Source organism: Micromys minutus (genome assembly GCF_963924665.1).
Source record: "Micromys minutus genome assembly, chromosome: 11".
NCBI classification, from domain to species: domain Eukaryota; kingdom Metazoa; phylum Chordata; class Mammalia; order Rodentia; family Muridae; genus Micromys; species Micromys minutus.
In genome coordinates, this window is record NC_137980.1 from 2,173,167 (window position 1) to 2,200,159 (window position 26,993).

Here is a 26,993-nt window from a genome sequence, read left to right on the forward strand (position 1 = left end):
TCTCAGTTTTCTTAACCTCTATTTTACCATTTCACCTCTCTCAATTATTACTTTGGCTAATTTTGTACTTTCTCATTATGTCTTTTATCAATTTAATTAGAACAATGTTTTACTATTTGTGCTTTTTATCCCTGATGAAATGATAAAGGACTTTGGTGTTACATTCCGTTTTGTATATAAAATCCATTCATTTGATCTTATGTTATTGTGTATGGTATTAATTACTCTCTGTTACTCTGTATGAAACCTCAACGTCTGCACACACCTGAGCTTCGTCATTGTCACTTGACCATCTAGACTTGGGCCTTTCATCACCACAATCATAGTCTATGTTACACATAGCAGATTAACATAAATTTGTACTGGTCTAATAAAATAAAGGGTTGAAAAGTAGGAAGTGACTGTTAGTATCTTTATCTGTATGTAGACAGAGAACCTACTTTATTAATGTAATTCTTAGTGACATTTTCCGGACTCAGCAAAAAAGGAGGTAACATTAGGAGGTAACATTAGGAGTCTGGGGAAATAGCTTAGATGGTTGAATCCTGAGTTGAGTTTCTGGGTGCTAAGGTGTAAAAATGTGGGTGTGTAATGCATGCATAGTACCAGCCCTGGAAGCCCTGGAGGATACCTTGGGGCGTACTGGCCAGACAAGCTGGCTGATTGGTTGGAATGACTATTGGTGAGAGGCCCTGTCTCAAAAGTAAGGAGCACAGTGACTGAGGAAAAGATCCAGTGTCAACCTCTGGCATTCCTGCTCACGTGCAAACACACATGAACGCAGAGATAAGTGAACACATATATACACTTTAATGCTAGAATAACAGCTACTATAATTATTTTTAAAAAGAATTAACATTTAACATTATTATATTCACTCATGACATGAAAAGAAAGCATTTTCCCCCTCTTAATTGGAACAACATGGACAAAAGTCAGAAGCCAATATCGATCATTTGCAATGGCTTCCCTTGTCAAAGGAAAGTAGCTTCACACTGCTGTTCCTTCTGTACAAAGTTAATATATAATGGAAAAGATTTAACCACAGATATTTGTGTTTATCCACCTTAATGCCTTACAGGGGTATACACCTCACTTTTGTTATCAAATACTAAATATTCTGTCAAACTTTAATCATTTAGTATCTAAGTTTAAAGCCGCAACATTGAATTTCCCATCTCACAGGTCAAGATGTTTTTGTTTTGAAAATAATCAAGGTAGCTATGCTATTGTAGCATTAGGCTGAACTCTCTGTAGCATCTCTTTAAAGGACTGGGTAGATTGCAATGTGCCCTGATTACTGGGCTCTGGGGGGGATGGGACTCCATTGCTGTCCTTACTTTGAGACAGGCTCTCTCTCCCACACCTCCTGGCTCTGCTTCTACACTGGTATTACAAGCATGTATCATGTAGCCACGTTCTTACGCATTAGCACTCAGAGGTTCACCTATGGTTTACACAGAGTATTATTCTATGGATAATAAAAAATTGCCAGGTTAAAAAAAAATGGTTGTCAGAGGCAAAACTTTGCTGTAATAAGTGAAAGCAGTTGTCTCTCCTAACAAAGGGGAAATGAAGTGAACGGGAGTTAGTGCATGAGGGCTGTCTTCCAGTGTGAAGCAGTTGTGCCTTGGGGGCAATAGTCAACATATTTAAATGGTGGTAACTAACCAGAACTATTTTTTGGTATATACCAAAAGGGGTGTTAAATATTATAAGACTGAGTTATTCAACATAATAGCAATGACTTATGAATTTAAGTCTTAATCTTTAATAAAGGTAGAATGTTCTGGTAAGTTATTATCATTATATACTTTGTTCATGATCAGCTACATGCAGTATATAACAGTTTTATCCTTTTTCTCTAAGAACTTGCCTTCACTGTTTAGTTGTAGTCTTTTCCTATTTATTTATTTAGTATAAAATGAAGTTTATGTGGAGTATGAGGATGGGGTGAGAGGTTAGTAGAGGCAGAGAACGAAGACAGAGAAAGAGAGAAAGGGAAGAGACCAACCAGGAACATTTGGGGTGGGGGAGAGAGGGAAGGAGAGAGCACAAAGAGAACGAGAAAGACCAGACAGAGAAGACACAGAAAGAGAAAAGCCAGAGAACCTTTTTTTCTTTTAATCTAAGATGGTTTTAAAATTTGACGTAGCTGTCAAATGAAAATAGTTGTCTCTGTTCTCTTATATTGGAACATTTAATCTTTGGTGAAGTGGTGGTACATACATGTTTTATGTCCTTAGTTATCACACAATAAGTGTCTTGACCAGCCATCATCAAAGAAGCTTGCTCCTTCAGTAGATGGGAATACAGAGACCCACAACTAGACAGCACTGTGAGGCAAAGTGGACACCAGCCCTAACCTCTAACCCAGGAGCCATTTCCAATTGCTAGGCATTTGCAAAGGAATACTTTTCTCCAACAGAGGTCTCACTGTGTGTGCACACCACACTCAAAGGCAGGTCTTACGCCCAGCAGTAGATGGCCAACACAAAACGAAGGTTGTGGTAGTTTTTGAATGTTCTTTTTGTCTCATGATGCTTTGGGCATTAAAAAAAAAAAAACTTATAGGTCTTTTGCTTTTATATTATTTATGGCTTAGAGTTTTGTAATTTTTCTGTGTTAGGAATATGTGTGGCTCTGGATCTATATTTGTTTTTTATTCTTTTTTTTTCCAGTTTGTTTTGTTCTTTTCTTGTTTGTCCATTTTATTTTATTGTAGTTCTCTCTCTCTCTCTCTCTCTCTCTCTCTCTCTCTCTCTCTCTCTCTCTCTCTCTCTCTGTGTGTGTGTGTGTGTGTGTGTGTGTGTGTGTGTGTGTGTGTGTCTTTCTGTAGGTACCTGCCTGTTTGTTTTCTAATAAGAGAGATCAAGAAAGGGTGTAAATTTTGGTAGGTGAGGAGATGGGAGGAGTTATGTGAGGAGGAACCATAATCAGAATATATTATATGAAAAAAACATTATTTTCAGTAATAAATTTCTTTGTGGTGCTGGGAATGAAACCCAGTATAAATTTCTACTCACAGCCTTCCTTCATACATTTTAGGGTTCTGCTAACACTTTCTATACCTTTTTTGATGTAAGAACAATTTATAAGTGCATCTTTCTTCTTAGGTCTCTTTGCCTTTATAGGTGTATGCTTACTATTATGTTTCTTGATGCACAAGTTGGCATAATCATCTCTCACAGTGCGTGTTTCCATTTCTCTGCTATTTTTAAGTAAAGATTAAGAGTGCTGAGCTCAGTGGTAGAGTTATATTCTAAAGCTCTGAGTTATATTCTCAGCACCCCAGAGAAAGGATGTTGTGGAGAAGCTTGGCTCTGAGCAAACTGATCAAATCTCTAGAAAATAAACCCAGAATAGTAAAAACTATTCTTTACAATAAGTGAACATCTGGGAGAATCACCATCTCTGACCTCAAGCTGTACTACAGAGCAAAAGTGATTAAAAAACAACAACAACAACTGCATGGTATTGGTGCAGATATAGACAGGTATATCAATGGAATAGAATTGAAGACCCAGAAACAAACCTACACATAAGAAAGTCACATGCTCCAGTATATTCATAGCAGACATATTTATACTAGCCAGAAACTGGAAACAATTGAGATGTCCCTCAACAGAGGAGTGGATACAGAAAATGTGGTACATTTATACAATGGAGTACTACTCAGCTATTAAAAAAAATGAGTTCATGAAATTTGCAGCAAATGGATGGATCTATAAAATGTCATCTTAAGTGAGGTAATTCAGTCACAAAAGAACACACATGGTATGTACTCACTGATAAGTGGCTATTAGGGAAAGAGCTTAGAACACCCACAATATAGCTGATGGACCACATGAAGTTCAAATGAAGGAAGACTAAAAGAATAGAAGCTTCAGTCCTACTTAGAGGAGGAACAAAATAATCAAGGAAAGTAGAGATTGGGAGAGACTTGGCAGGGAGAAAGGAGGGAGAGGGTAAAAAGAGGGGCAGAATCAGGCATGTGAGGAGGTAGTGGAGATGTACAGAGGGTCAGAAAATTGAACAGAGGTGTGTAGCAATGGGGGATGCAAAACTGGGGGTAGCAACCAGAAAGTTCCAGATGCCAAGAAAATAAGAGCCTCCCAGGCCCAATGAGAATGACATTAGCTGAAATACCCCTAAAAGGGGAGGGAGAACCTGTCAAGACCGTATCCAGAGGGTATGCATGGCTCCCCAGTTGAGGGATAGGTTTACCTGCCCATCTCCAAAATTTTAACCCAGAATTGCTCCTGTATAAAGAAAATACAGGGACAAAGAAACCATCCAGAGACTGACCCACCTAGGGATTCATCCCACATGCAGACACCAAACCCAGACACTATTGCTGAATATCCAATTGGATATTTTAAAAAAATATTCAATTTTTTTTCTAAAAAAGAAAATATCAAAGACTGGAAGTCACAAATTGACCTCCTTCTTGTAACGAGGTACCAATGAGCTCCTGAAGCTAAAGTGATATTTTCCTTCTCAATCCTTGTGAACGGGTTTTCTCTAAAGATGCTTATGGATAGATTGAGGAGTGTTTAGGCATGAACAGACACTTAGAGGATGAAGTAATACTCTCAGGATGAAGTGGTACCCAAAGAAGGAAGTAGATTAGCTTTAGGTCATTCTTCCTTATTTGTATGGCAGCAGTGGGTCCCAGAGGCTCTCTTTACAAAGAAAAGAAAGAAGAAGAAGAAGTTGCATGATCATGAGAAAACAGCTGAAACCATTGACCACTGGATTAGATAGGCCCAATTCCAAAATCCATATCAGCAGTGTTTCTGGAGTCTTTGTTCAGAAGTTACAAAGTAAGGAGGCTGAAATATTTGAATGTCTCGGAATGTGTTTCTTCAGATTTAGCAACAGAAGTAAGTGATGAAGTTGATGTTCTTTAGATAGTTCTAGAAAATGCCAGAAAGATCTTGTTCACTCAGCAAAGTAATTACAAAGACTCATGGGTTGTGGGAAGGACAAAACCTAAGCAAGTGAAATCTATACTTAAAGTTACCTACTTTCTTATACCATTAAACATGTAAAGACCCATAGATACAATTGCAATTTCAGAGTTGTTTGTGTTGATTTATATATCGTTATAAAATAAATGTGAAATAGACATGAAGGCAAATGTGAACATCTCAATCTCCAGTGTCACCACTGTTAATAGCATTCTGTTTGTATGCTAGAAATCCTTAGTTTCTCAGATAATGATGACAAATACTTTTGTAATTTTTAAAATGGCATCAGCACAAGTATATTTTTCTGTATTGTGCATTTTTATTTAATATTTAATGACTGTTTTTTGTTTTAGCATAACTGAGTCTTTTCAACAGCACCTTGAAATTCCATAATAAAGGCATACCATAGTCATATTTGTATATGACTCCCTTTAGTCTTTTTAAATTTAGGCTCAATAGACATAGAATTATTTTTCTTTTTAAAAGTAATGCATGCCTACTACTACCAACTTATGTAAATAGACACATATTTACATGTGTACATATTTAAGTAAAATAAATATTTTTACCCTAAATTATTTATAAACATTTACATATGTGTATTTTTAAGTACAAGTCTTTTGTCCTAAATTATTATTATTTTAATATTTATGAATTCTTTGCATCCACGTATGTTTATGTTGTACCATATTTGTGCCTGGTATCCGCTGAGGCCCCAAGAATACTTTGACCTCCTGGAACTGAACTTATAAATAGTTGTTATCCATCAGTATTGGTGCTGGGAATAGAATCTCTGGCCTCTGGAGGAGCAGATAATGCTCTTAACCACTGAGCTTTCCAGCCGTCTTTTCCTCCTAGTCCTAGAATCTTAGGGTAATCTTAACAGTGCTCTGTACTTGCCCACATTTAATCACATGCGTTCTCCAAACTTCTGTGCTTTTATTTTTGCAATTATTATTTCATCAATTCAGAGTTGTCTGTATGAGTTTTATATAGGCTTCAAGTTATATGTTGTATATATCATATTTCAATCATGTAATTAGGTCAACTGATAAACATTGGGGTTTCCTAGTTTCTTTGTTTCTTATATTTTAGGAAGTTTTGTTCCTTGAAGTAATATTTCTGAGGCAGTGAATTTTTGACAGGCATGCACATGCGTACACACACACACACACACACACACACACACACACACACACACACACACCAAAGAGTTTAAACCATACTCAGTGGCATGGATTTCCCCAGAAATGCATAAATTCATTAAGTATGATTTCAACTAAGACACTAAATCGCTGTGCTCTCCTGCCTCCTTCTGGATTGAGAATGCTATTGCTGTTTTCCAACAGAAGGCTGGAACAGAAGGGACCAGGACTTTGTGGGGAAGGGTGTCCAATGCCCAATCTCCTGCTGTGTTTAGGGGCTTTGGAGCCACACTTTGCCTTGCATACCAGTTTTTTCATTTGGCAGTGGTGAGATCTTGCAGAGATTTCTTTTCATCAGTGAGTGTCTGCTGTTTACTCTAGAAGATAGAAATAATAATGGAGTCCTCTTCGTGGTGGCTTTGTATTAATATAGACGCCACACATGATATCTGGCACATGTTTTGTTATCATCTTTATTTAAGTATATGCCTGTATGTGTGAGTATCTACAGTAAGTGTTACAAGGTAACTTGCTGTCATATGGTAATCTGTTTACCAACACCTTTATGACAAGCCGATCAATATTAGATGTATTTTAATCAAATGCTATTGATCAGTCCCACGGTCTATGAACCTAGGGCCCTGCACATAGTAGGCATGTACTCTACCATTAACCTTTACTGCTAATCTTTTATTCAGTCTTTTGTTATTTTGTTTTGTTTTATTTTTTAAGGGTCTCCTGTAGTCCAGACTGGCATCAAACTCAACTTTGTAGCTAAATATGACGTTGAATTTCTGACCCTCCTGACTCCTTCTAGAGTGCTTGCTTGTATGCATGACCACCATAGCTGCTTTTATGCAGCACTAGAGGTTGAACCCATAGATTCGTACATCGCAAGTCAAGCACTCTACCAACAGAGCTACATACCAAGCATCCTTTATTTTATCTTTAAAGTATTGAATGTGTGTTTCTAGAAATACTATATTAACTTCTCTTTTTCCACTTCAAAATGCACACTAGTAATGAAACTTTCAGATCTTTTAGAAATAATTAATGCCATAATTGTCATTCGCCTCATGATTCTAAACATTTGTCCGAGTTGCTGTGTGTACTACATCGAGCTCAGCACCAGCATGCTGCTCTTGTGCTTCTTTGGATGGTACACAGGCTCACCTGGCTCTGGAGTAACCTCTTAATGCTGTACCTTTCCCCAGTCTAAGCTAATGCCCCTAGTGAGCACTCCGTACAGACTCCCTTTCTTTCCTTCCTTCCATCTCCCACTTCTCATGATCAAAATAAATCACGATTATGAATTTTCATCACCACATAAGTATTTCCATTTTCCTTCATTTTGTTCATGCCAGTTAGGCCTGGTTTAGGCTCTTATCACCTCTCATCCGAGCTGTTACGACAGTTTGCTCTTAATTGGATTCCCTGTGCTTATTTTTGCTTTCTTGTCATCTGCCAAGCATACTGTACTCTCCAGTTTACAGCTCTCTGGTGGTTGCTTGTCACTGTTGTGATAGAGCCACAGGTACACAGTGCTGGAAAGCCAGCCCTCCCTGGCCAAGCCTCTTTCCCCTCAGCCTCTAATACCTCTCTCTACTTTTCACTTTTCATCATTTGAACTGAATGCAAGCCCTGGGATTCCTCAATAGGCACAGACCCCTGTCTTCTCCCACCCCTTCCTTGCCCAGTCCCCTGTGGTGCTTTATGATGCTTCATGTCATCTCTTCTAGGAAGCTTTCTCCAAGCCAGAGCCCCTAATCCCTGTTCCCACAGCATCTCCATATGCCTGTCTTGATGCTTTTAGCATATTCTATTAAAATATCTAATTAGGGGTCTGTCTTCCCATATGGACTCTAAACACCTCAAGGGCAAGTATTATTTATTTTCTCCAGCAACCAATCCACTGACTAACACATGCCAGGAATCCAATGAGTATTTTTTTTCACTGAACAATTTTCTTAAAATAAATCAGTATCGGGAGGTATAATGGTCTACACGGGTAGCCAACTAATCAATTTATTAATTGAGCCCCTACCATTTAAAAAATATTTTTGCCAAGATAAATGGGGATTCCAAAATAAATAAAATCTTTGCCTCCCATCTAGATCAAGAAATAAAATATGAATATATGAAAAGCTACCAGGAGTTATGCAGAAAAGCAGTTGGAGAAATCTGGAAAGAAAATAATTCAACAGGTAGGGGTCCTTTTTGACTTCAGTTCAGGGTGATCAAGATGAAATAAAACTATTTTAGTTGCAAAGCGAGCAGGTCCTGGGGTCTCTGTGACAGGAAAAGTTAAGGAGCTGTGCCTAGTGTCTGTTGCTTTTCTGCAGTGCGGAGAGCAAGTGTGGTCTCTAAGCTTAAATGCCGCTGTGAGGGATGTATGCAAAGGCAGGGTTAATCAGGGCTGGAGCCTTACTGCTCAAATCTCCTTGGTTCTCCCAACATCCAAGCCTGGAGGTCTACCTAAAGGCTGATTTTGGAGCTCAGTTTGTTCTGACACCTACCTCCAACTACTCTGTGGTGATTGACTATTAATGTTTTATTTGGGGAAACTACTTTGGGCTACTTTCCCCTGGAACTTTCTTCTGAGATTTGAAATCAATTTGGTGCTTGATTCTGTGGGATATCTTAAGTGCTTTCAGCTCTAGGTGGGTCTGGGGATGGATACACACCAATACTCAGAGTAACCCAAAGGCAGGGAGATGAGTGTAGGACCATATTAAATAATTACTAAATGTTTTAATGTAAGGCCTCAAGTCCATTAGGAATTCCAGGAAGGAGAGCAGCCTAGACAAGGTGGACCAAAATCTTACCATCCATCCATCCATCCATCCATCCATCTATCTATCTATCTATCTACCCAAGAAAGGGTTTCTCTGTGTAGCCTTGGCTGTCTTAGAACTCACTCTATAGTCCAGGCTGTCTTGGAACTCACAGATCCACCTGCCTCTACCTCCCAAGTACTGGGATTAAGACCTGGGCTACTACTGCCTGGTGAGATTCTATTCCTTTCTTTCTTTCTTTCTTTCTTTCTTTCTTTCTTTCTTTCTTTCTTTCTTTCTTTCTTTTTATTGGATAGTTTATGTATTTACATTTCAAATGTTGTCCCTTTCCTGATTTCCTCCTTTCACACCCCCTCCCCCTACTTCTATGAGGATGCTCCTTATGTTAGTACACTATGCCTGTCTTCCTGTACACCAGAAGAGGGCATCAGATGCCACCTCAGATGGTTGTGAGTCACATTATGGTTGCTGGGAAGTGAACTCGGGAAGTCTGAGAGAGCGGTTGGTGCTCTTAACTGCTGAGCCATTCTCCTGCCTGGAGATTCTATTCTGGAGACACTGTGTAATCACTTTGTCTTCTCCAGTCCTTGGGTTACATTCTCCTTGGCAATTCCCTCTTCCTGCCCTAGCTGCTTGCTTGAACCTCAATTAAGAATGTTTCAGCAAAGGCTACTGATATGCCACGAAATTATTATGAGAGGAATTATTATTATAAGAGGAATGGGTACAGAAAAACAAAATAAAGCAAACTATAATATGTAGCCAAGGAAAAACAGAGCAAGTCTTGAAAGCAAGTGTTTGACACTTCAGCTACCAACAGTGTTATTGTTTACAGGCTTTTGAGCAGAAGTATGGCTTTTATCTCAGTGGCTGGACCCTTGGAGAAAGTCACATGTCAGCTCTCAGAACCAAAAGCTTTGTGTGCAGGCACAGAACTCTTCATGTTAGGTTGCTTTCCAGCTGATTCTCATGCCTATAATGTTCACACCTGACTGAACCATGGAACCCCAGGCCCATCTGCCTTCCTGAAAGTCCTGGCTGTTGCACAGGATGCTTACACAATGTATCTGATTCATTTGTGCCTCAGACATAAATGCTAAGATTAGCACTTCCCTAGCAGAGCAGGGAAACAAGGGGGTATGCTTGAAATGATATTCAACACATTGTAATTATCCTATAATTTTCTTCTATTAGTATTGCTAGATCTTGGTATTTTAAGAAAGGCTTTTGTATAAATTATAATGTGTGCACTCATACTGATTGATGACCAAATATTGCTCATATTTCCCTAAAATAGATCTTACAGATTTAAAACAGTCACAGAAATCAGCTTCTGTTTCCCATGCCTGCTCTTCACATGAAATCTGGTACTGTGGCTGGTTTATGCACAGGCTCTCTCCACATTGCCACTCAGCGGCCAGCCATTGCCTTTAGCTTTAGTTTCTTTGTTACTGTCCATACAGTAAGCTGTGAAGGTGAAAAGAAACCATTATCTATGTTCTTACTAGGCAACCCGTATTCAGTAACTTTTGTTATGAATTCCTCCTTCTCTCATTCAGAATCTTGCTCACTTTCAGCCATACGCTTGCAAGTTGAGCAACAACGGACCTGCGATTAGTTTTGCATTCTTATTTCTGGGGGGCAAAGATGGACGTGCAATCCCTCTGGCTGTCGACAGTGTATACTTTATGCAAGCCATAGAGCTTTCGTTTCAACCACTTAATTCACCACCAACAGTTCAGCAGGCGCAGTAACAACACAATGCATATTGTGTGTGCCGGAGACATAATGCACACTGAAGTGGTGAAACTGGAATTTCTTATCGTCTCAATATTGGGAAATATCCCTCTCCATTTGTGTGTTTTCAGACTTTACATTTATAAAGAGAAAGTTTTTGTCTTAGTCAGGGTTTCTATTCCTGCACAAACATCATGACAAGAAGCAAGCTGGGGAGGAAAGGGTTTATTCAGTTTACACTTCCACATTGCTATTCATCACCAAAGGAAGTCAGGACTGGAACCCAAGCAGGTCAGGAAGCAGGAGCTGATGCAGAGGCCATGGAGGGATGTTGCTCACTGGCTTGCTTCCCCTGGCTTGCTCAGCCTGCTTTCTTATAGAACCCAGGTCTACCAGCCCAGGGATGGCACCATCCACAATGTACTGGGCCCTCCCCAATTGATCACTAGTTGAGAAAATGCCTTACAGCTAGATCTCATGGAGTCATTTCCTCAACTGAGGCACCTTTCTCTGTGACAACTCCAGCTTGTGTCAAGTTACACAAAACCAGTTAGTACAGTTTTTATAATAGGGCATTCCAACCTGGGATCTGGGTCCGAACATCATAAGTGCTACAGTGCTTATAGTTTGAGGTATGGCAATGTGACTCACTCCACCCTGCTTTTGAATCTTACAATACAACTCTGTCACACACGGGCTATGTCCCATGGGGACTTGATGCATCCATTGCAGACACAAGGCAAATCTTAGTTAAATTACCAGGTGGAATCGATAAGAAAATGCTTTCTGTGGCCTTTTAGGAAAGACAATGGAAAAGATGGCTTCTGCCCCCAAGGTAATCCAAAGTCATATGTGAAACTGGAAGGAAATCTGACTTTACCTTTATGGTGGCATAAGAGTTTTCTAGGTGAGAAAGGCAGCTAAGAGGGTTAACTATAAAACGTACTAGACAGCAGGCCATCATACCTGGGAAATGTCTTCCCTACCTCCAAGGCCTGTGTGCTCTGACGGAATAATAGAATTGTGCGCAGCTTTCCAGGTGGGTACCAGATCACTGCTGTTATCTCTTTAGAGTAATTTTGACATACTTCCATAGGCACTGTGATTTTCTCCCAGAAAAAAAGTATGGAGAGAGTTTTATACTTTCTATTTTAGTATAAATGAAGGAAAGTGTTCAATCTCTTCTGAAAGCTTATGATTCAATTAGAAAATATGTCAGGTCATATTCAGGAGTCTCTTAACTTTAATCCATTTTTTATGTTGACATTATTTTTATTCACACACTAAATTTTTAAAATTAATTTTAACACATTACATTAAGAGCTGATAATGTAAGTTCTCTGCCATGGCATATTCCTTTAAAAGTGAATTATCAACTCTTAGATACAACCTGAGGCTACAGTAAAAGTGAATTGTTAACATACTTAAATTTTTTCTATAGGTTAAATTTTCTTCATAAGAGAAAGTAGCACCTATGATAAGAGGTGTAATTAACTGAACTCTAGAAAAACTTTAGACTGAGAAAGGGATATTTAGGGAGATACTTTTTTAATAATGGACCATTAGCATACAATACTTAAAATTAAAACCTATTTTATTATGTTAGAGGTGTCTTTTTATTATGATATTCTTTGAACGGATCATCTGGGAGTTCAAGTCCCTTAAAACAAAAGTCAGATTCAAGAATTGTTCTGGACAGAGTCCTGTGGCTTAGCCGCACTGATGTGCCCATTCTTTGATGTGCTCACACTGATTTCTTACCAGATCGTCTTGCTCCAGCTCTTGGACAGAAAAAATAAGCCAAACAAAAAAGATAGAACATAGAAAAGGGTAGCGTATCCTGCCTGGTCAAATAGCAAGAAGTCTGATCTCTGGCTAACGAAACAGCAACCGTTTCAGCCAGAGAAGGCAGAGTGGAGTGTGAGAGAATGTTGTTATCATTGTGCGGTAAGTTTAGGTAACCGTGCATGGAGCCAGTGTGACCTGAGAACCATGAAAGGGTAACAATAGAGGCAGTTTCTCTTCAGATTTTCTCACTGGCACACAAGGGTGGCTTCAGATGACTCTATCTCCACCCTTTGTTATGTCTCCTTGCCATGTGAAGCAACGTGATATTAGCTCTGTGGTCACTCTTAGGGGTGCAGAGAGGACCTCTTTGTCAAGCAGACTGGTAGGTTGAGCAGACGGATCCCAAACACTAGGATCCTTTCTATCCACACATGCACTTGGGTGATGACTGTCAGTCCGGACTCTGGGTGCAAAATTTACTCTAACACCTGTCTTGGCTCAAAACTATGAGGAAAGAAAAATGAAAGGCAAAATTGGTGAGATGGCTGTGGTCAGGTACCCACTGCTCAGTGTGGAGGACCTACTTTTGATTTCCAAGGACCACACAAAAAAAAAAAAAAAAACACCAGATGTGATAGTTGTGCCTGAAACTCCAAAGCTAAGTAGGTAGAAAACCAGAGATCACTGGGCCAGTCAGTGAACAGAAGTTTCAGTGAGAGACCCTGTCTCAGAAACCAAGGTGAAGAGGGACAGAGGAACATACCTAACATTGATTTCCAGCCTACAAGTGACCTCTCAGGCATGTATACAATGCACATACAAGCATACTGCACACACATTGCATGTACATACATATCAATAAATAGAATAAATATAAATGAAAGTGCAGATATGATCTATATTAACATTCTGATATAGAGCACTTTGGTTGTCATTTACCACCGTGAAGTCGGTAGCCAGTTGGCCCTGTAATGCGCTTATCTCAGCTCCTCAGAGAATTAGTGTCAGTTGTTCTGTCTTGGAACATTCCCCACCCAGCGCCCACTGCAGCAGTCAGTTGAGAGAGCTCTACTTAACTGCAGTAAGACACTTAGTTCTACAGCTTGAGGACAGCAAGGAGGAGGGATGAGGTAAACGCTAGACTGGATTCAGTCTTGCAAAGAGAAGTAGACACTAGTCGTGACTGCAAAGTCTTCATGGTGGGAACATCTGGAAAACTCTGACAAATCAATTCAGGAGGCCAAAAACCAAATGATCAATAGCTCGTGTCACTGTCTCTTAGAATTATCTGCCAAGTGTTGTTTCCATGGACATAGATGCACAAGTTACTTTGGAATCTAAAAAGATGACGAATACGCACAATAATAAACAAACCAGAGAGTACCGTGAAGCTGTGGCACCGTAGATCCGCAGACAGCACCGGCACTCACTGTTAGGGACACGTTCCTCCAGGACAGTAACAGCACACTAAATAGTCACAGTGAAACGCCATATGCTGTCTGCAATTATTCCTTTCAAATTTTCCTGTTAAATTTTACATGGGAATTAGCATGAAATAAATAGATAAGATTGGTACATAGCAATTAATATAAAAATTGTTGTATTATAGGTCTTATATGAATAAAATATAAACATTAAAGATTTTGTTAGTATGAATACACAATAATAAAACATTAGTATTTTATTAGCATATTTTAAATGAAATATAATTTCTTTAAAAGCTAAAATATAATTACATAATTTATGCCTTCCCTCTTCCTCACCCTCTTCCATGTCTCTTCTCCATTTACTCTTTCTCAAATTCATGGCTTCTTTTATTTATTATTTGATACATACACACACACACACACACACACACACACATGTATATATGAATCTGTTTAGTGTTGCTTATATGTATATGATTTCAGAACTGACCACTTGATATTGGATAATCAATTATGGGACACATCTCTGGAGAAGACTAACTCTCCCTTTACCTGCTATTGTTACTTGTTATTTGTCTATGGGTAGAGCCCTGTAAAGAATTTCCTCTTCCATGATAACATGTCTGTTGGTGGTGTCACTGTTCAGGTCTTGTCAAGCGACCACGTTGTTGGGGTATTGTGGATTTAGCTATTGTGTCATTTCTGAGAAACAGTCTCACAGCAGACTCCCTGGTCTTCTGGTTTTTCCAATCCTGCCTGCTTTTCAGTGATGTTCCCTGAGAACCCTGGGTGTCAGTTTTGTTGTAGACATATCTGTTATGACTAAGTACCCGACAGTCAGCTAGTTGTTCTCTGTATTTGTCCAACTGTGACTTCTTGTAATTGTCTACATCTTCTGCAAAGAGAGGCTTTTTTGATGAAGTGTAAAAGGTACACCATGTTTGTAAAGATGAGCATTTAGAAAGAAGTTAGGAATTATGCTTCTTTAGAAAATTGGCCATGGAAGGTTTGCTTCTAAAATTCATGACCTCTCTGCTCCAGATAGTTGCTACATTTCCAGTAGTGGCACGATTTCCCTCCCATTGAGTGTCAGCACGTGAGTGCCACCAGGGCACTTAGAGGACTCTCCTGCCAGAATGGACACTGTTGGGGTTCATAGGTGTTACCCCTGGTACAGCACCTTCTGGTACAATGAAAACTAGTTCTAGGAATCTAGAGCTAGAGAAGAGGCTAGATCCAGTTTAAGTACTCAAAATCCAATGGGCAAAGGCCAGGAAGTCTTCAGCAGTAGGGATATTTATCTTTAATCTCTAGGAAGAAGCAAGGGGCAACAGCAGTAGCCTGTCTTATCATGGGAGTCTCTCAGACGCCAGCCATTCCAAAGGTTTTTCATGCCTGGTACTGCACATTTATTAGATAATCTATGGCTCTTGTGGGTAGCATTATAAGCCCAAATAATATAACTTCATCCCAGCATTCAAGAGTCAGAATTCAGGGCCAAGCTGGTCTACATCGTGAGTATCAGGACAGCCAGAAACTATCTAGTGAGACCCTGTTTAAAAAAACCAACCAACCAACAAAATAAAAAAGGTACATATATGCACACTCACTTATATGCACTATATGTAATTTTTAGTAAATATAAAATAATGATTCCTTAGGGCATTTCGAAATCCTTAAGTGGCTTAAAAATAATTCATTTTCTTTTTGAAAATCACTAGCATCACTTTGAAATCATTCCTTTGTGAAGTCACCTGGCCAATAATAGGAATGTCGTTGTGGAGACAGAAAGATCTGGCTTTAGGTGTGGTTGGAAGTTGTAGGAAATAGTTCTCCCATGCATAGGTGCAATGTGACATGGTAAGGGACTGAATGAGAGTGGTGTGAGGTGAAACATGTACCGGACACTAGAGCACAGCCCAGGCTTTTTAGAGGAGGTGCCAATAATATGTAAAGCGTATGGCATTTTCTGCCTTCCAGCTGCTATGATACCTCACCTAAACTTCATGGGCCACTGAGCCACTGAGAGACGAAATAACAATTCCAGCATCACACAGTTAGCAGGAGGTGGTGCCTGGCTTTGAACTCAAGATTCCATATCTGAGTTCCTACCTGTACTTCCAATACCCATACTAGAACTGGCAGTAATGGATCTTGTAGTAAAACTTGAAGGGAAGCCAGCGAGGGAGGACGTTCTTGTTTACACACGTAAAAAGGACTGGACACGGGTCCGTGATGGTATTCCAAGCCACTGTCGTGAAAAAAAAGTTCTTTTCAAACTCTGAGCAGTGGTGTTTTCCTTCCGCTTCCCCCTGACGGTAGCTTCAAGGAACCCACTGGGCTCCGAGTTCCACCTGCTCGCCCGAGGGCCGTGGGTACTGCAAAAGCGCTGCTCATTTTTGGCCCCTGTGCAGGCCCCGCTGACGCTGTGTTCTAACGCTGTTTAAAAGTTTCCTTTGCTGGAACAAATATATTCCACTTGGATCATGTCATGAATATCAGCCAGGGTAATAAGACTTTCAGTAGCGTTTGTGCGTCGCCTCCCCTTACATCACTTGTCTGGTGGACTGAGAATTCCTGCTCGCTGAAAATGGATCCATTTACAGTCAATAACAGGGTGGCTAATGTTCCTTCTTGGGAGAACTGAAATGTGTGCCTTTCATCCTATTATCCTGATCCACCAGCCTCAGATTATCTGATTTTGCAGCTTCTCATTTTTCTCTAGTATCTTAATGCTATTATTAACAAGAATTCTGTTGCTAATGGTTTTGAAAAATAATATGTGCTTTCAGCCACTGCCTGTATTTCTATGGTTTCATCTGATGAAGCTGAAGTTTGATATTTTTCCAAAGTCTGCTTGTTGCAGATCAATGTGAGGAGCCCTAATATTTCTCTAGTTCGATTTCCACTGTGCTACATTTTACTAGAAAACTGCAGGAATAATATTCTTGTCTACTAGAGGGTAAGCAAAAGTGCTTTTAAATATGTGGTCTACAATCTACACTCATGACTATGCATCCACAGATATATTCATATAACTCTACTTGATATATACATCTATACATGTAAACACATTTAACTTTAGGGCAAGAATACCTTGAGTATGTCTTAAATAATCAGTTATTTTGTAAGAAATTATTAAATATTAAACATATAAAATCATGTTACAGAATCCATTTTAGTACTGAACTTCATATTGCATTGCAGTGATGTGTAGATCCTTTTTCAAACAGACACTACAGATACTACAAGATTCCATAGAGTGCGATCATTTATCTTTATTTACAAACTTAATTATTTATTGCTTTGAAAAATTCCTTTATTTTGTTTTCAACCAAATCTATCTATATTCTAGGACCCAGGAGATCTCATTCTTGTTTTTTGTTTTTATTTTTAGCAAGTTCTTTTTAGTTTCTGCTTTGTATGTATGATTGTGTTGGATCCTAAAACATGAATGAAGACACTGTACAGTTTCTAGCCTCAGAAAATGTAATTTTTTTTCTGAGAGTGTCTTCGAAGAACATGTGCTAAGAGTCCGTGAACGAGCCTAATCCATGCAGTTTTTGTCTCACAAGCATTAGAATTCAAGTTCCATTAGAGCCGATGATGAGTGTGGCTGCACAGGTTTGAACCCCCAACCTGGGGAGGCAGAAGCAGGAAGACATGGGGTGGCTGCTGGCCAGCAAGCCTGGCCTGCTTAGTGAGACCCAAGGGGGCAGACAGCACTCCTGGGGCTGATTTTACTCCAGGCTCTGTGTTCATGTACACACACACACACACACACACACACACACACACACATCTACAAATACTTAAACATTCATACACATGTATGCATGCACACATACACACTCATAAAAATAGGCCTCCTTTCTTTTAACAGGTTTTTCTGTGTTCATGGCAACTGCATGAAATGTTCTTATCAACTTTTTCTCCACCTGCATCACACTTTTTCCAGAAATAATAAAGACCATCATTTTAACATTAAGTTCTGGGTTAGCATAAAGAAGGAAGAAGTGGTTTTCTTTATGATGGTGTCATAGGTGTTCTCATTCTCCACTGCTTCCAAATATCTGGGCACAGTAGAGGCAGAAACAAGTGAGATGCTATAATGAAATCACTAACCTGTGCATGGAGATAAAGTGGAATTGCATGGGAAGTTATTTGTGTTTTTGTATGTCTCTTTTTCTGCTGACTTAGTAAAATCATAATCTAGGTGTGCTGATACCTACAGAATAATTGTCCAACACAACACAAAGCGTTCTGTTTGTTTATTGCTTTGACACAGGGGCTTGTTGTGTTGACCAGGCTGACCTTATACTTATCATAGTGGTTTGCAGGACTGAGTGCTCACCTCTGCTTTTGTTCGTGGTTAGTAGAATCCTGGACTCTTCTGTCCTTTCATAGCCATACATGGTCCTCAGATACTTTGCTTTTTCCCTCAAACTGATTTTGTGAATAATTTCCATGAGAAAATTTTAGGATCCATTCATTAATTTTCAAAGATGGCTCTTTACACATATCATGATGGTATTAAGACCAACAGTTTACAAGAGTTTGGGAAGAACATTCTCAAAATAAGCCACAAACACTGAGTGAAAGGTCTCCCAGGGGAGGAGAAAGCCACACTGCACACAGAGCAACTCATTGGCACACAAGGGTGCCCAGGGCTATTTTCCTGAAAAATCTCAAAAGTGAATAGATCTGTTGGTAAATTGGCTGATGTTCCTTGGCCAAAAAAATGTTTGAAAATCATTCAGTTTTAAAAGTTTCAGTTTACTATAGAAGTAAAGAATATGAGTTTAAAAATAAAGTATAGGATTTCATATTGTATTTAAGAGATGAATTATTAATATATCACAGGATTATAGCCACCTAGCCCTTTATTATTACTTGCAATCACTACTCATCAATGATAAAGTTTTGATCCAAGTTAAAATTTAAATTTTCCCCTTATAATATTAATATTTTCATTAGAATCAATGTTTCTTATATATAACATGTCTGAGCTCTTCACATAAACAAAATGATGATTATTAATTCAGTCAGCAATGGTTGGCAAATCAATTATTAATTGAATTAATTATTAATTATTATTTATTTATTATTATTGAATTAATCATTATTAATTCAATCAGTAATTTGGTTCCTTGTGTATAATCATGTATGTGTAAGCTTCATTGAAAGCAAAAAGCTTCATTATGATGTAAATAATTAAACAGACAAATAATTTAATAAATGAATAAATGAGTGAATGCTAAATTGGCTTGTTTGGAAAGGATGACAACTTCTGTGCAGATGAAGTTTTCTGGAAAGGTGTTTTGAAGGCAAATCAACTGGCATTGAGGGATGAGAAAAGATAGTAATAATGAATGGTACAAGCTGAATTTCTGCTTGAAGCCATCTTGTCCTGTGAGTGACAAGGCGTCAGGGAAGAACAGTAATAGAATTCCTGAGGTAAATTGTGGTGATTAGAGCAGTGGTCCTGTGAGACCGTTTGGAGAAAATAAGTAAGTTTGGGGAAATGCACTTCCATCCTTTGTGTTTAATTTTGTTTTAATTGGCCTTTCACCTAATGAATTTATCACAGAATTATTTTCCTCATAAATTAAGAGACCTCACAATGCCCTTTAGGTCTAATTCTGGTCTAAGAATGATAGGAAATAAAGACTACTAATTAGTGAGCCTCCTGAGTAAGCTTTGCTTCTTTGGGACAAAAATGATTAGATTCAGGTCATACATATTATATGTTCTTCTTTAATAAGTTATAAAGAGTCATTGAATTAAAATGGCCTTGCCTTTAATATTGTTGTTTGTACAATACAAGGTCCTTGTAACTCCAGGCCATGAGAATAAATCCTCATCTTAGAGAATCTACACTCTACCCACATCACTTTGGACAAGTGGCAATTAAGTTATAGTGTTTCAACTTCTGAAAATGTTTCTTAAGGTGCTTCTTTGCTATTCTGTAATCATTTGTAATAACTCAAACAGTCAGCTGGACCAAAATAAAGGTTTCTGAGTATGTTTAATTCCAGGTCACAGTATTGAGTTAGGCTGCTTAATGTAGCATTAGAAAAGATTCTTAAAGAATTTGCAAGTTCTTTTTAAAATATGTGAGGTCCAAAAGGAGCTTAGGACTTTAAAAGGGTACTGGCTCCTTATTTACATAAACCAAACTCAAAAGAAAGCTCTGGTGTCTTTAAGGACAGCTGGACACCCTGGCCTCATCTGAGAACCCCAAGTCCCAGTGAGAGACTCTACCTAAGCAGGGTAAACAGCTTCCTCGGGCACCCAAGGTTGGCCTCTAGTTTCCATGTACATATAAGTGCATAAACACACACACACACACAACACACACACATACACACACACACACACACACACACACATCAACACGGGCTGATAAACAATTGGCTTACGACTGTATGGGACATGCTGTGTTCCTTCATCTTTTCCTTTGAGAACAGCGTTTTTTGGAAAATTTTTGTTATATATACTGCTTGTGTACTTGATGTACTTGTGCATTTTTCTAGAGCAATCATAGGTAGAAGATGAGCTCTTTAGATATGGGGTTTTATGTATTATGGACTGTGGTCAATGTGGGGACCTGTTTTTGTAGGTACTTATAGATGTTTCTTTGCTTTTTAGGAACAGGAGTCAATTCCAAGATGGGGTGGGTAGATAACTTTCTCAGACTACCTGCATGGATGAGATGAGAGTTTTGGTTTGATTCCAGTGACTTAGTTTTTTAACTGAAGTAAAATGGATTACCTGTAAAGTCTCTGAAGCCTTCTTCTAAATCCATGTGAGGAAAGTAATGTTTTTCTCGTGGATTCATCAGCTCCCAATCCAGTCTCTGACTGGCAACTCTTAATGGTTTCTGCTAAAATTTCTGTCTGTATTGTACTGAGCAGTACAGATTTGATCATTACAGTTAATCCTTCTAAATACACTCTAAGAAGTGGAATTAATAAAAGAAAGATCCTTTGAATCCTGAATCATATAGTCAGACGTACCATCTGGTGATCTGTTTTTAAAATAAGAGCAATGAATTGAAACCCAAGGTGGCTGTGAGGGGTTATTCTCCATGCTCCTACATGTCTCGTGTTTTCTGATCTTATTAAATGGCACTGTGATTGGCTAGCACTGTAGTGAGGAGGAAAACCGCCAATCTTTGTTTAAGCTGTGTTTCTGTCTATAAACTGTGCATACCACACTAATTCACACAGGAGTAGGTTTTAAGCACAGCCTTAAGGATTATGTCGCTATTGTATTGTTTTTACCCATTTTCACACATTGTTTCTTTTTAATGATACAAAATAGAATACAGTTTGAGGAGTTCTTTAAATGTTTTCTTTTTATATTTTAAGTTTTAGAGAGAGATGTAAAGAATGCTGAATACCAGGGGAAATTCCCAGTTTTCTTCAAGTGCACAAGTATTATTAGTTTGCCATAACTCTACATTTGTGGACCTTCTCTTTCCTCTCTGCCTCTCTCCTCTTCCCCTCTTTCCTCAAAGCTATTTTTTTAAGTTAAGACTATACGGCAGATACTTATTCTCATATTCTCCAGAACGACCTCAAATTAGAATGTGTCTGTTTCATAGATAGAGTTCAGTTTGCATCAAGATATTAAGTAGCATGTGATAAGAACATTGGGTTATGGATATGATTATCATTTTGCCCCATACCACCCCATTGCTGTTCCTTATAGTCGAGCAAAGTGTTGATTGAATAATGGCTTCAGGTATTATGCCTTTGCCCTCTTCTACACTTATTATTATTTCTGAGGCCCTTTGGGAAAGCTAGTGACAATCTCTTCTGTAGAATGTCCTTTGAATTTGTCTGATGTTTCCTCATGATCAGAGTTAAAATTTGCTTGACAGAAAAAAGCTACAACTACATAATGTGTCAATTTTGGTTTATAACTGTGAGTCAGTCTAATTATTTGTCTTAATTACATCAAAGCTAATATTTATCTCTAGCTTCTTGGAAGAAGTGATTCTCCTAGGATATTTTTTTATACATTTCTTAATGAGCAAGCTTGCCTAAATTACAAAGCATCTTTTCAAATTTATGGTGTATAAGATCAACTAGATTGTTCTAACACTTTACAAAGAAATCAATAAAATGTCTAACAGTGTCCCTCTTCTCTTCCCAGTCAGCCCTGCATGCTCACAGAAAGAGAGACACCCTCCTCTATCCTTAGAAGAACTCAAATTCTTGTCACAGCTAACAGAGTCCTTTGTGAAACTGGAAAATGACATCTGGGAGCTGTTAGAAGAAACACTTCCATTGCTGAAGATGCCCGGGGCTTGTCCAGGTACATGTCCTTCAGTTAAGTGTGCCTGAACATTTCCTCTGACTGCTCCCTGCCACTTTGAATCTATACTGTCATTTGAAAGAAGGATGTTGTGAGGTTGTTTAAATTAATATTCAGCATGGTATACAGTGATTTTTTTTTTTTTTTTGTACGCTGAGAGTCCTTAATTTTAATGGGCACAAACATCCTAAATATGTTTTGGATAATTGGCCTTGACTAAAATCACACCTCACTCTGGCCCCAGAGAACCACAGCCAGACCTGTGAAAGGCAGATTGGTGGTGTTGTCCCCATGTCCCTGCTGCTACCAGTCAGCTGTTCATTCCCAGCGTCATCCTAGTCTCCAGAGGTTTACCTCTCCCATCCTCAGGGTAGCATGTATGAGTGCACTAGCTTCTCTTTCTCTGTAGGGCCAGATACTTCAGATTCCAACACATAAAATGAAGTTGTAAAAGTTGAATGGCTTAGAATACTAGGTCACACAAAGGATATTTAAGTTATACAATCACCAATCAATAAATGTGACTTATTGCAAATACTAATTGTAATTTTATATTATCTTGTTTCTAAGTAAATTGGAACAAAATCTTTTTGAAGAACGTTTTGCCTTGTAGGTTGAAGTAATGGTTCTGACAGTAACTGTAAATGTCGAAGGCAGTAGTCAGGGTGTGTCTTTTGTTGTCATATGTATATTTGTAAGGGTTTTCATTTTATTCTCAAAGGTGTACAAAGTTCTCCTTCACATATGGCATGCTAAGGGAATGGCTACATCCTCAAAACAAACTGAGGGAAACAGGAATTAACTAGCTAAAACTTTGAGCATGTAAACCATGATCTGTGAAAAGGAGCCCTCTAGTCTCCCTCTGTGTTGAGTTTTCTATTTCCTTTGGCTTACAAATTGGAAAGGATAGTGGAGTTGACATTTGTTTTGTGTTTAACATAGTTAAATGGCTTCCTGCCTTTCAGGTTAATGTTAGGTAGCACTGGTATAACGTAAGTAATTCAGACCATTGTATTTGTTCGTTTTCTATTACGGGAACAAAATATGTGATCCTGGATAATTTAGAAAGGAAGGCGGTTTATTTGCCTCATAGTTTTGGAGAAAGTCTAAGATGTATGGTGCTGACTCAGGCAAGGACCTTTACAAGGGTGTTGCTGCCAGGTCCCACCACAGCTTTGTCCATGTTCAGTGTCCCCACAAATAAGACTCATAACCTATGAGCTCTTATAGTGCATAATTCATTCATACCCAAGCTATAACCAACCTTTTACCAAACTTCAGCTTATCATAAAAAGGGTGTGTGTGCAGACTTGTGATGCTAGCAAACATGTAAGACAGAAAATGCTTTAAGCAGAAGACAAACAGGAAATGTAGACTTAATTAGGTGATAATGAGAACACCATCTGGTTATCTAAATGAAGCTGATTTGGACTCAGAGAATCTTGAGCACCAAGACTTCCAAATTATTGGTTAAGGCTTCAAAGAATTTATATTACCTGCTGGTACTCATCCATCATGCCCAGCCAAGGTAATGCTTTCTCATGTACCCATACACAGTTCATTTCAGAAGATAAGACAATGAACTTCAGAATGTTGAGGTCTCTTTCCTAGTTCAGCCCTGGACAGTACCTATCAATTATGAGAGAGAACTTTGGTCTTCCTTAAGTGCAATATGACTAAGATTATTGGAGCAGTAACGAAATAACCAGGAATTGAAGGAAAGATGTTAACAGTTAATTTTAAGGGAAAAAAAAAGGCTTATTCCACTGCCTTATATTAGGATTGAGTCTGCTGAGGCTTGCAGATACTGTACATTCAGGAGCAGGCATTGCTGTGTGAAATCAGAAACATGTTATTACATCATAATATAGTCGTTGCTAAATTGGTCAACAAATGCTGAATACTGATTAAAAAAACCTTTAACATTATGTTAACTATTTACATTAAAGTCATATTTTGAGTTAGTAAATTCAATATTTAGAAGTAATTTTTGGCTGATAGATATAAGGAAATGCTTCAATAATAGAACATCTCTTTGATCTATGTATTTTTTTTTAATTTTTCAAAATACTTTTTGTTCCAAAATATTTTTAACAATACTCAAACACTTAAACTAATTTTCATTAAACTAATGAATGAATGAGGCTAATGTATTAAAATTTCTCTAGTTCACTCTACTTTTACTTCATATTGATGACCTAGAATTGCTATTAAACAGTAATCTAAAATTCCCATGATATCTATGGTCCCACATTCTCGTTTCCTGCATGTAATCCCAATTAAAAATATTTGCTTGAATCAAAGTTTATTGCATTTATTTAGTGTGTGTGTGTGTGTGTGTGTGTGTGTGTGTGTGTGTGTACATGCACATATGCAGGTACAAAAACAGCTTTCCAGAATTGGTTCTGTCTTTCTACCATGTGGTTTCCAGGGATTGAACTCAGGTTTTCAGGCTTGGCAGTAAACACCCTCACTCCAAGTTGCCCTACAGGACCCTGTGATATATGTCTTCTTTGATATTAAAGTTCATGGGTTTTAGTTTTTGTCTTGGTTGTGTTTTAGCAAGAACACCAAGATTAATTTGATCCTACACAACTTTATGTAAATGACTGCAAAGAATGATCTTGAAGGAGGAAATTGTTGGTGGGAAAAACTTACCTTCTTTGAGTTTGTCAGTGTTAATCAGTTTGCATCAAAAGTATTGGCTTCTCAAGTCAGGAGAGAAAACATACCCTAAGCTGAGTGATTATAGACAGCAAAGGGTACCTAGTGGTGCACATTTTGGGAGATGACAAATGAAAAAGATAACAAGCCACATGGCTTGTTCACTGGACCACATTTTGTGAGCTTCAAAAAGCGGCTTTGTATGACTATTCAATCCAAAATATGTGAAGAATGCAAAGTTTTTTCTCCATTGCCCAGATGTTTTAAAAAGATCCATGTGTTTGACATCACAATGAATGAGTGAATGAATGAATGACTAAATAAAGCAACCTAACATTTTACTTTCTACTTTAATGCTTACTGTTACATTACAGGCTTAGCCAGATTGACACTTCTCTTAGTAATCTGAATGCGAACAAGATATCTTGTAGATACAAGAAAAATATTTTATGAGAAATAAAAAACTTGTACTTTTTTCCTTTGGTGAGATTTGCTGGTTTTCTGACTTTGTCATTTAGCAAGTGGTAGGACGTGATGTGGCTGTACATGAGTGCAGTCTTACAGCGTCTTTTATGTGGTGGCATTTTATGGGTTTGGTTTGGGGGGCATTTCTGATGCCCCTTCAGAATTAAGTAGTTCTCTGGGCAGTTCCTCAATTTTTCCAAAGGTGGCATCTGAGATTTATCTAAACCAAGAGCCTTCTTGGTCCTCGCTTCTCTTTAGTCCCAGCAACGACAAAGCACAATGGCTGCTTCAATTGGATGTGAGAAGAACACTTAGGGTTTGCTCAGAAGAATCAAAGATTTCAGATCTTCTGAAAGATTGTTTGTACTCTTAGGGGGTCTTAAGAGGGGTCAAATGGCTTCTAAGAGTTCCTTAGCTAGATGGTTAAGGGACTGTATTAGGGAGGCGTATGTAGTTAAGGTAAAGAGGCTCCTAGGGTTTCTAAAGCTCATTACTCTAGGGCTTTAGCTGTTTCTTGGGCAGAGAGGTCGAAGGCTTCCACATTGGAAATTTGCAAGGTGGCCACCTGGGCTTCTCTTCATACTTTGTTATGGTATTATCTCTTGGATGTAGTCTCTTCTACAGATTCAGCTTTTGGTGGGAGGTTGCTTGTGAACCAGAAAAGAGCAGTGAAGAAAAGAAAGACTTGCACTTCCCACTTAGAGCTGCCAACAAGGCAAGTTGCTTTGAAGTGCACACAATGGGAACCTATGAAGACCAATTTGGGTGTGAAAGTGGATGTTACAGAGAAGTACTGCCAACCTCCAGTCCCTGGGAAAGAAAGCAAAGCGGCAGTGTGCAAACTAGCCAGAAGTGTAAAATGACCCCTGGAGAACACTGTAGGGGTAGCTGGTGAGCAGCGGGCACTCTTCTGACCCTCTGCAGTCCTCTGAGGTTTGTAATCTACGCATATGCTTGGAGCAGCCACTGTTGATTTCATGCAAATAACTATGTTCTCATGTGGTGAGCCAAAAGTAGACAATGAAGTGTGTACAGAATTTTTAATAAATTTTAAGTAGGTAAAGTAATTCTTCAGTTGTTCAAAGAACTCATAGCATTTTATTTTGACATGTTTTGAAACAGACCAGTTGAATGTCATATATATATATATATATGTATATATATATATATATATATATATATATATATATATATATATATATATATATATATATATATATATGCTGCAATGTTGTTTCCATGAAATATTCTATTAGTTTACTAAGTGTTATGAATTCTACCTAAAAATGACCCGATTACTTTTGCACTTAAAGTTAAGCTTCTTAAGGGTTTTTTTTTTTTTTTTAATTTGGGGGTATTGTATTTTAAAGATTAATATAAATACTGAAAAGTTATTCAATCTAGAGTTATGCACCAGCAAAATGGCTTAGGAACAGTATATTTTTCTTATTTGTTTTGAGGATAAGCAGATGGTTTGTACTGTCTAAGCCCTTCGTTTATTGAATAAATGTCATGTATTCTGGAGTTAGTGTTAAATATAAGGTAGTCAATTCTTTCCCTAAGACTTGAACTGTAGCTCAACAATGGCAGGTGGTTATTTCCAGAAATGCTGCTATTCTTCCAGAGTAAGTAGCTTTTAGAATCAGTAAGTTTTATGGGCTTCTGTGGAGTCAG

The 26,993-nt window shown here is 38.3% G+C and overlaps 1 protein-coding gene across 1 annotated transcript in view; it reads left to right on the plus strand.

Moving 5' to 3' along the window:
• Window positions 1-26,993, plus strand: part of KIAA0825 — a gene marked incomplete at its 3' end in the record, with an annotated part of 180,580 nt that overhangs the window by 72,408 nt on the left and 81,179 nt on the right. Inside the window, exon 6 of the mRNA XM_080924848.1 lies at window positions 22,029-22,190. Within this exon, the coding sequence (XP_080780974.1) occupies window positions 22,029-22,190 (162 nt within the window). The remainder of the gene's footprint in view (window positions 1-22,028; window positions 22,191-26,993) is intronic.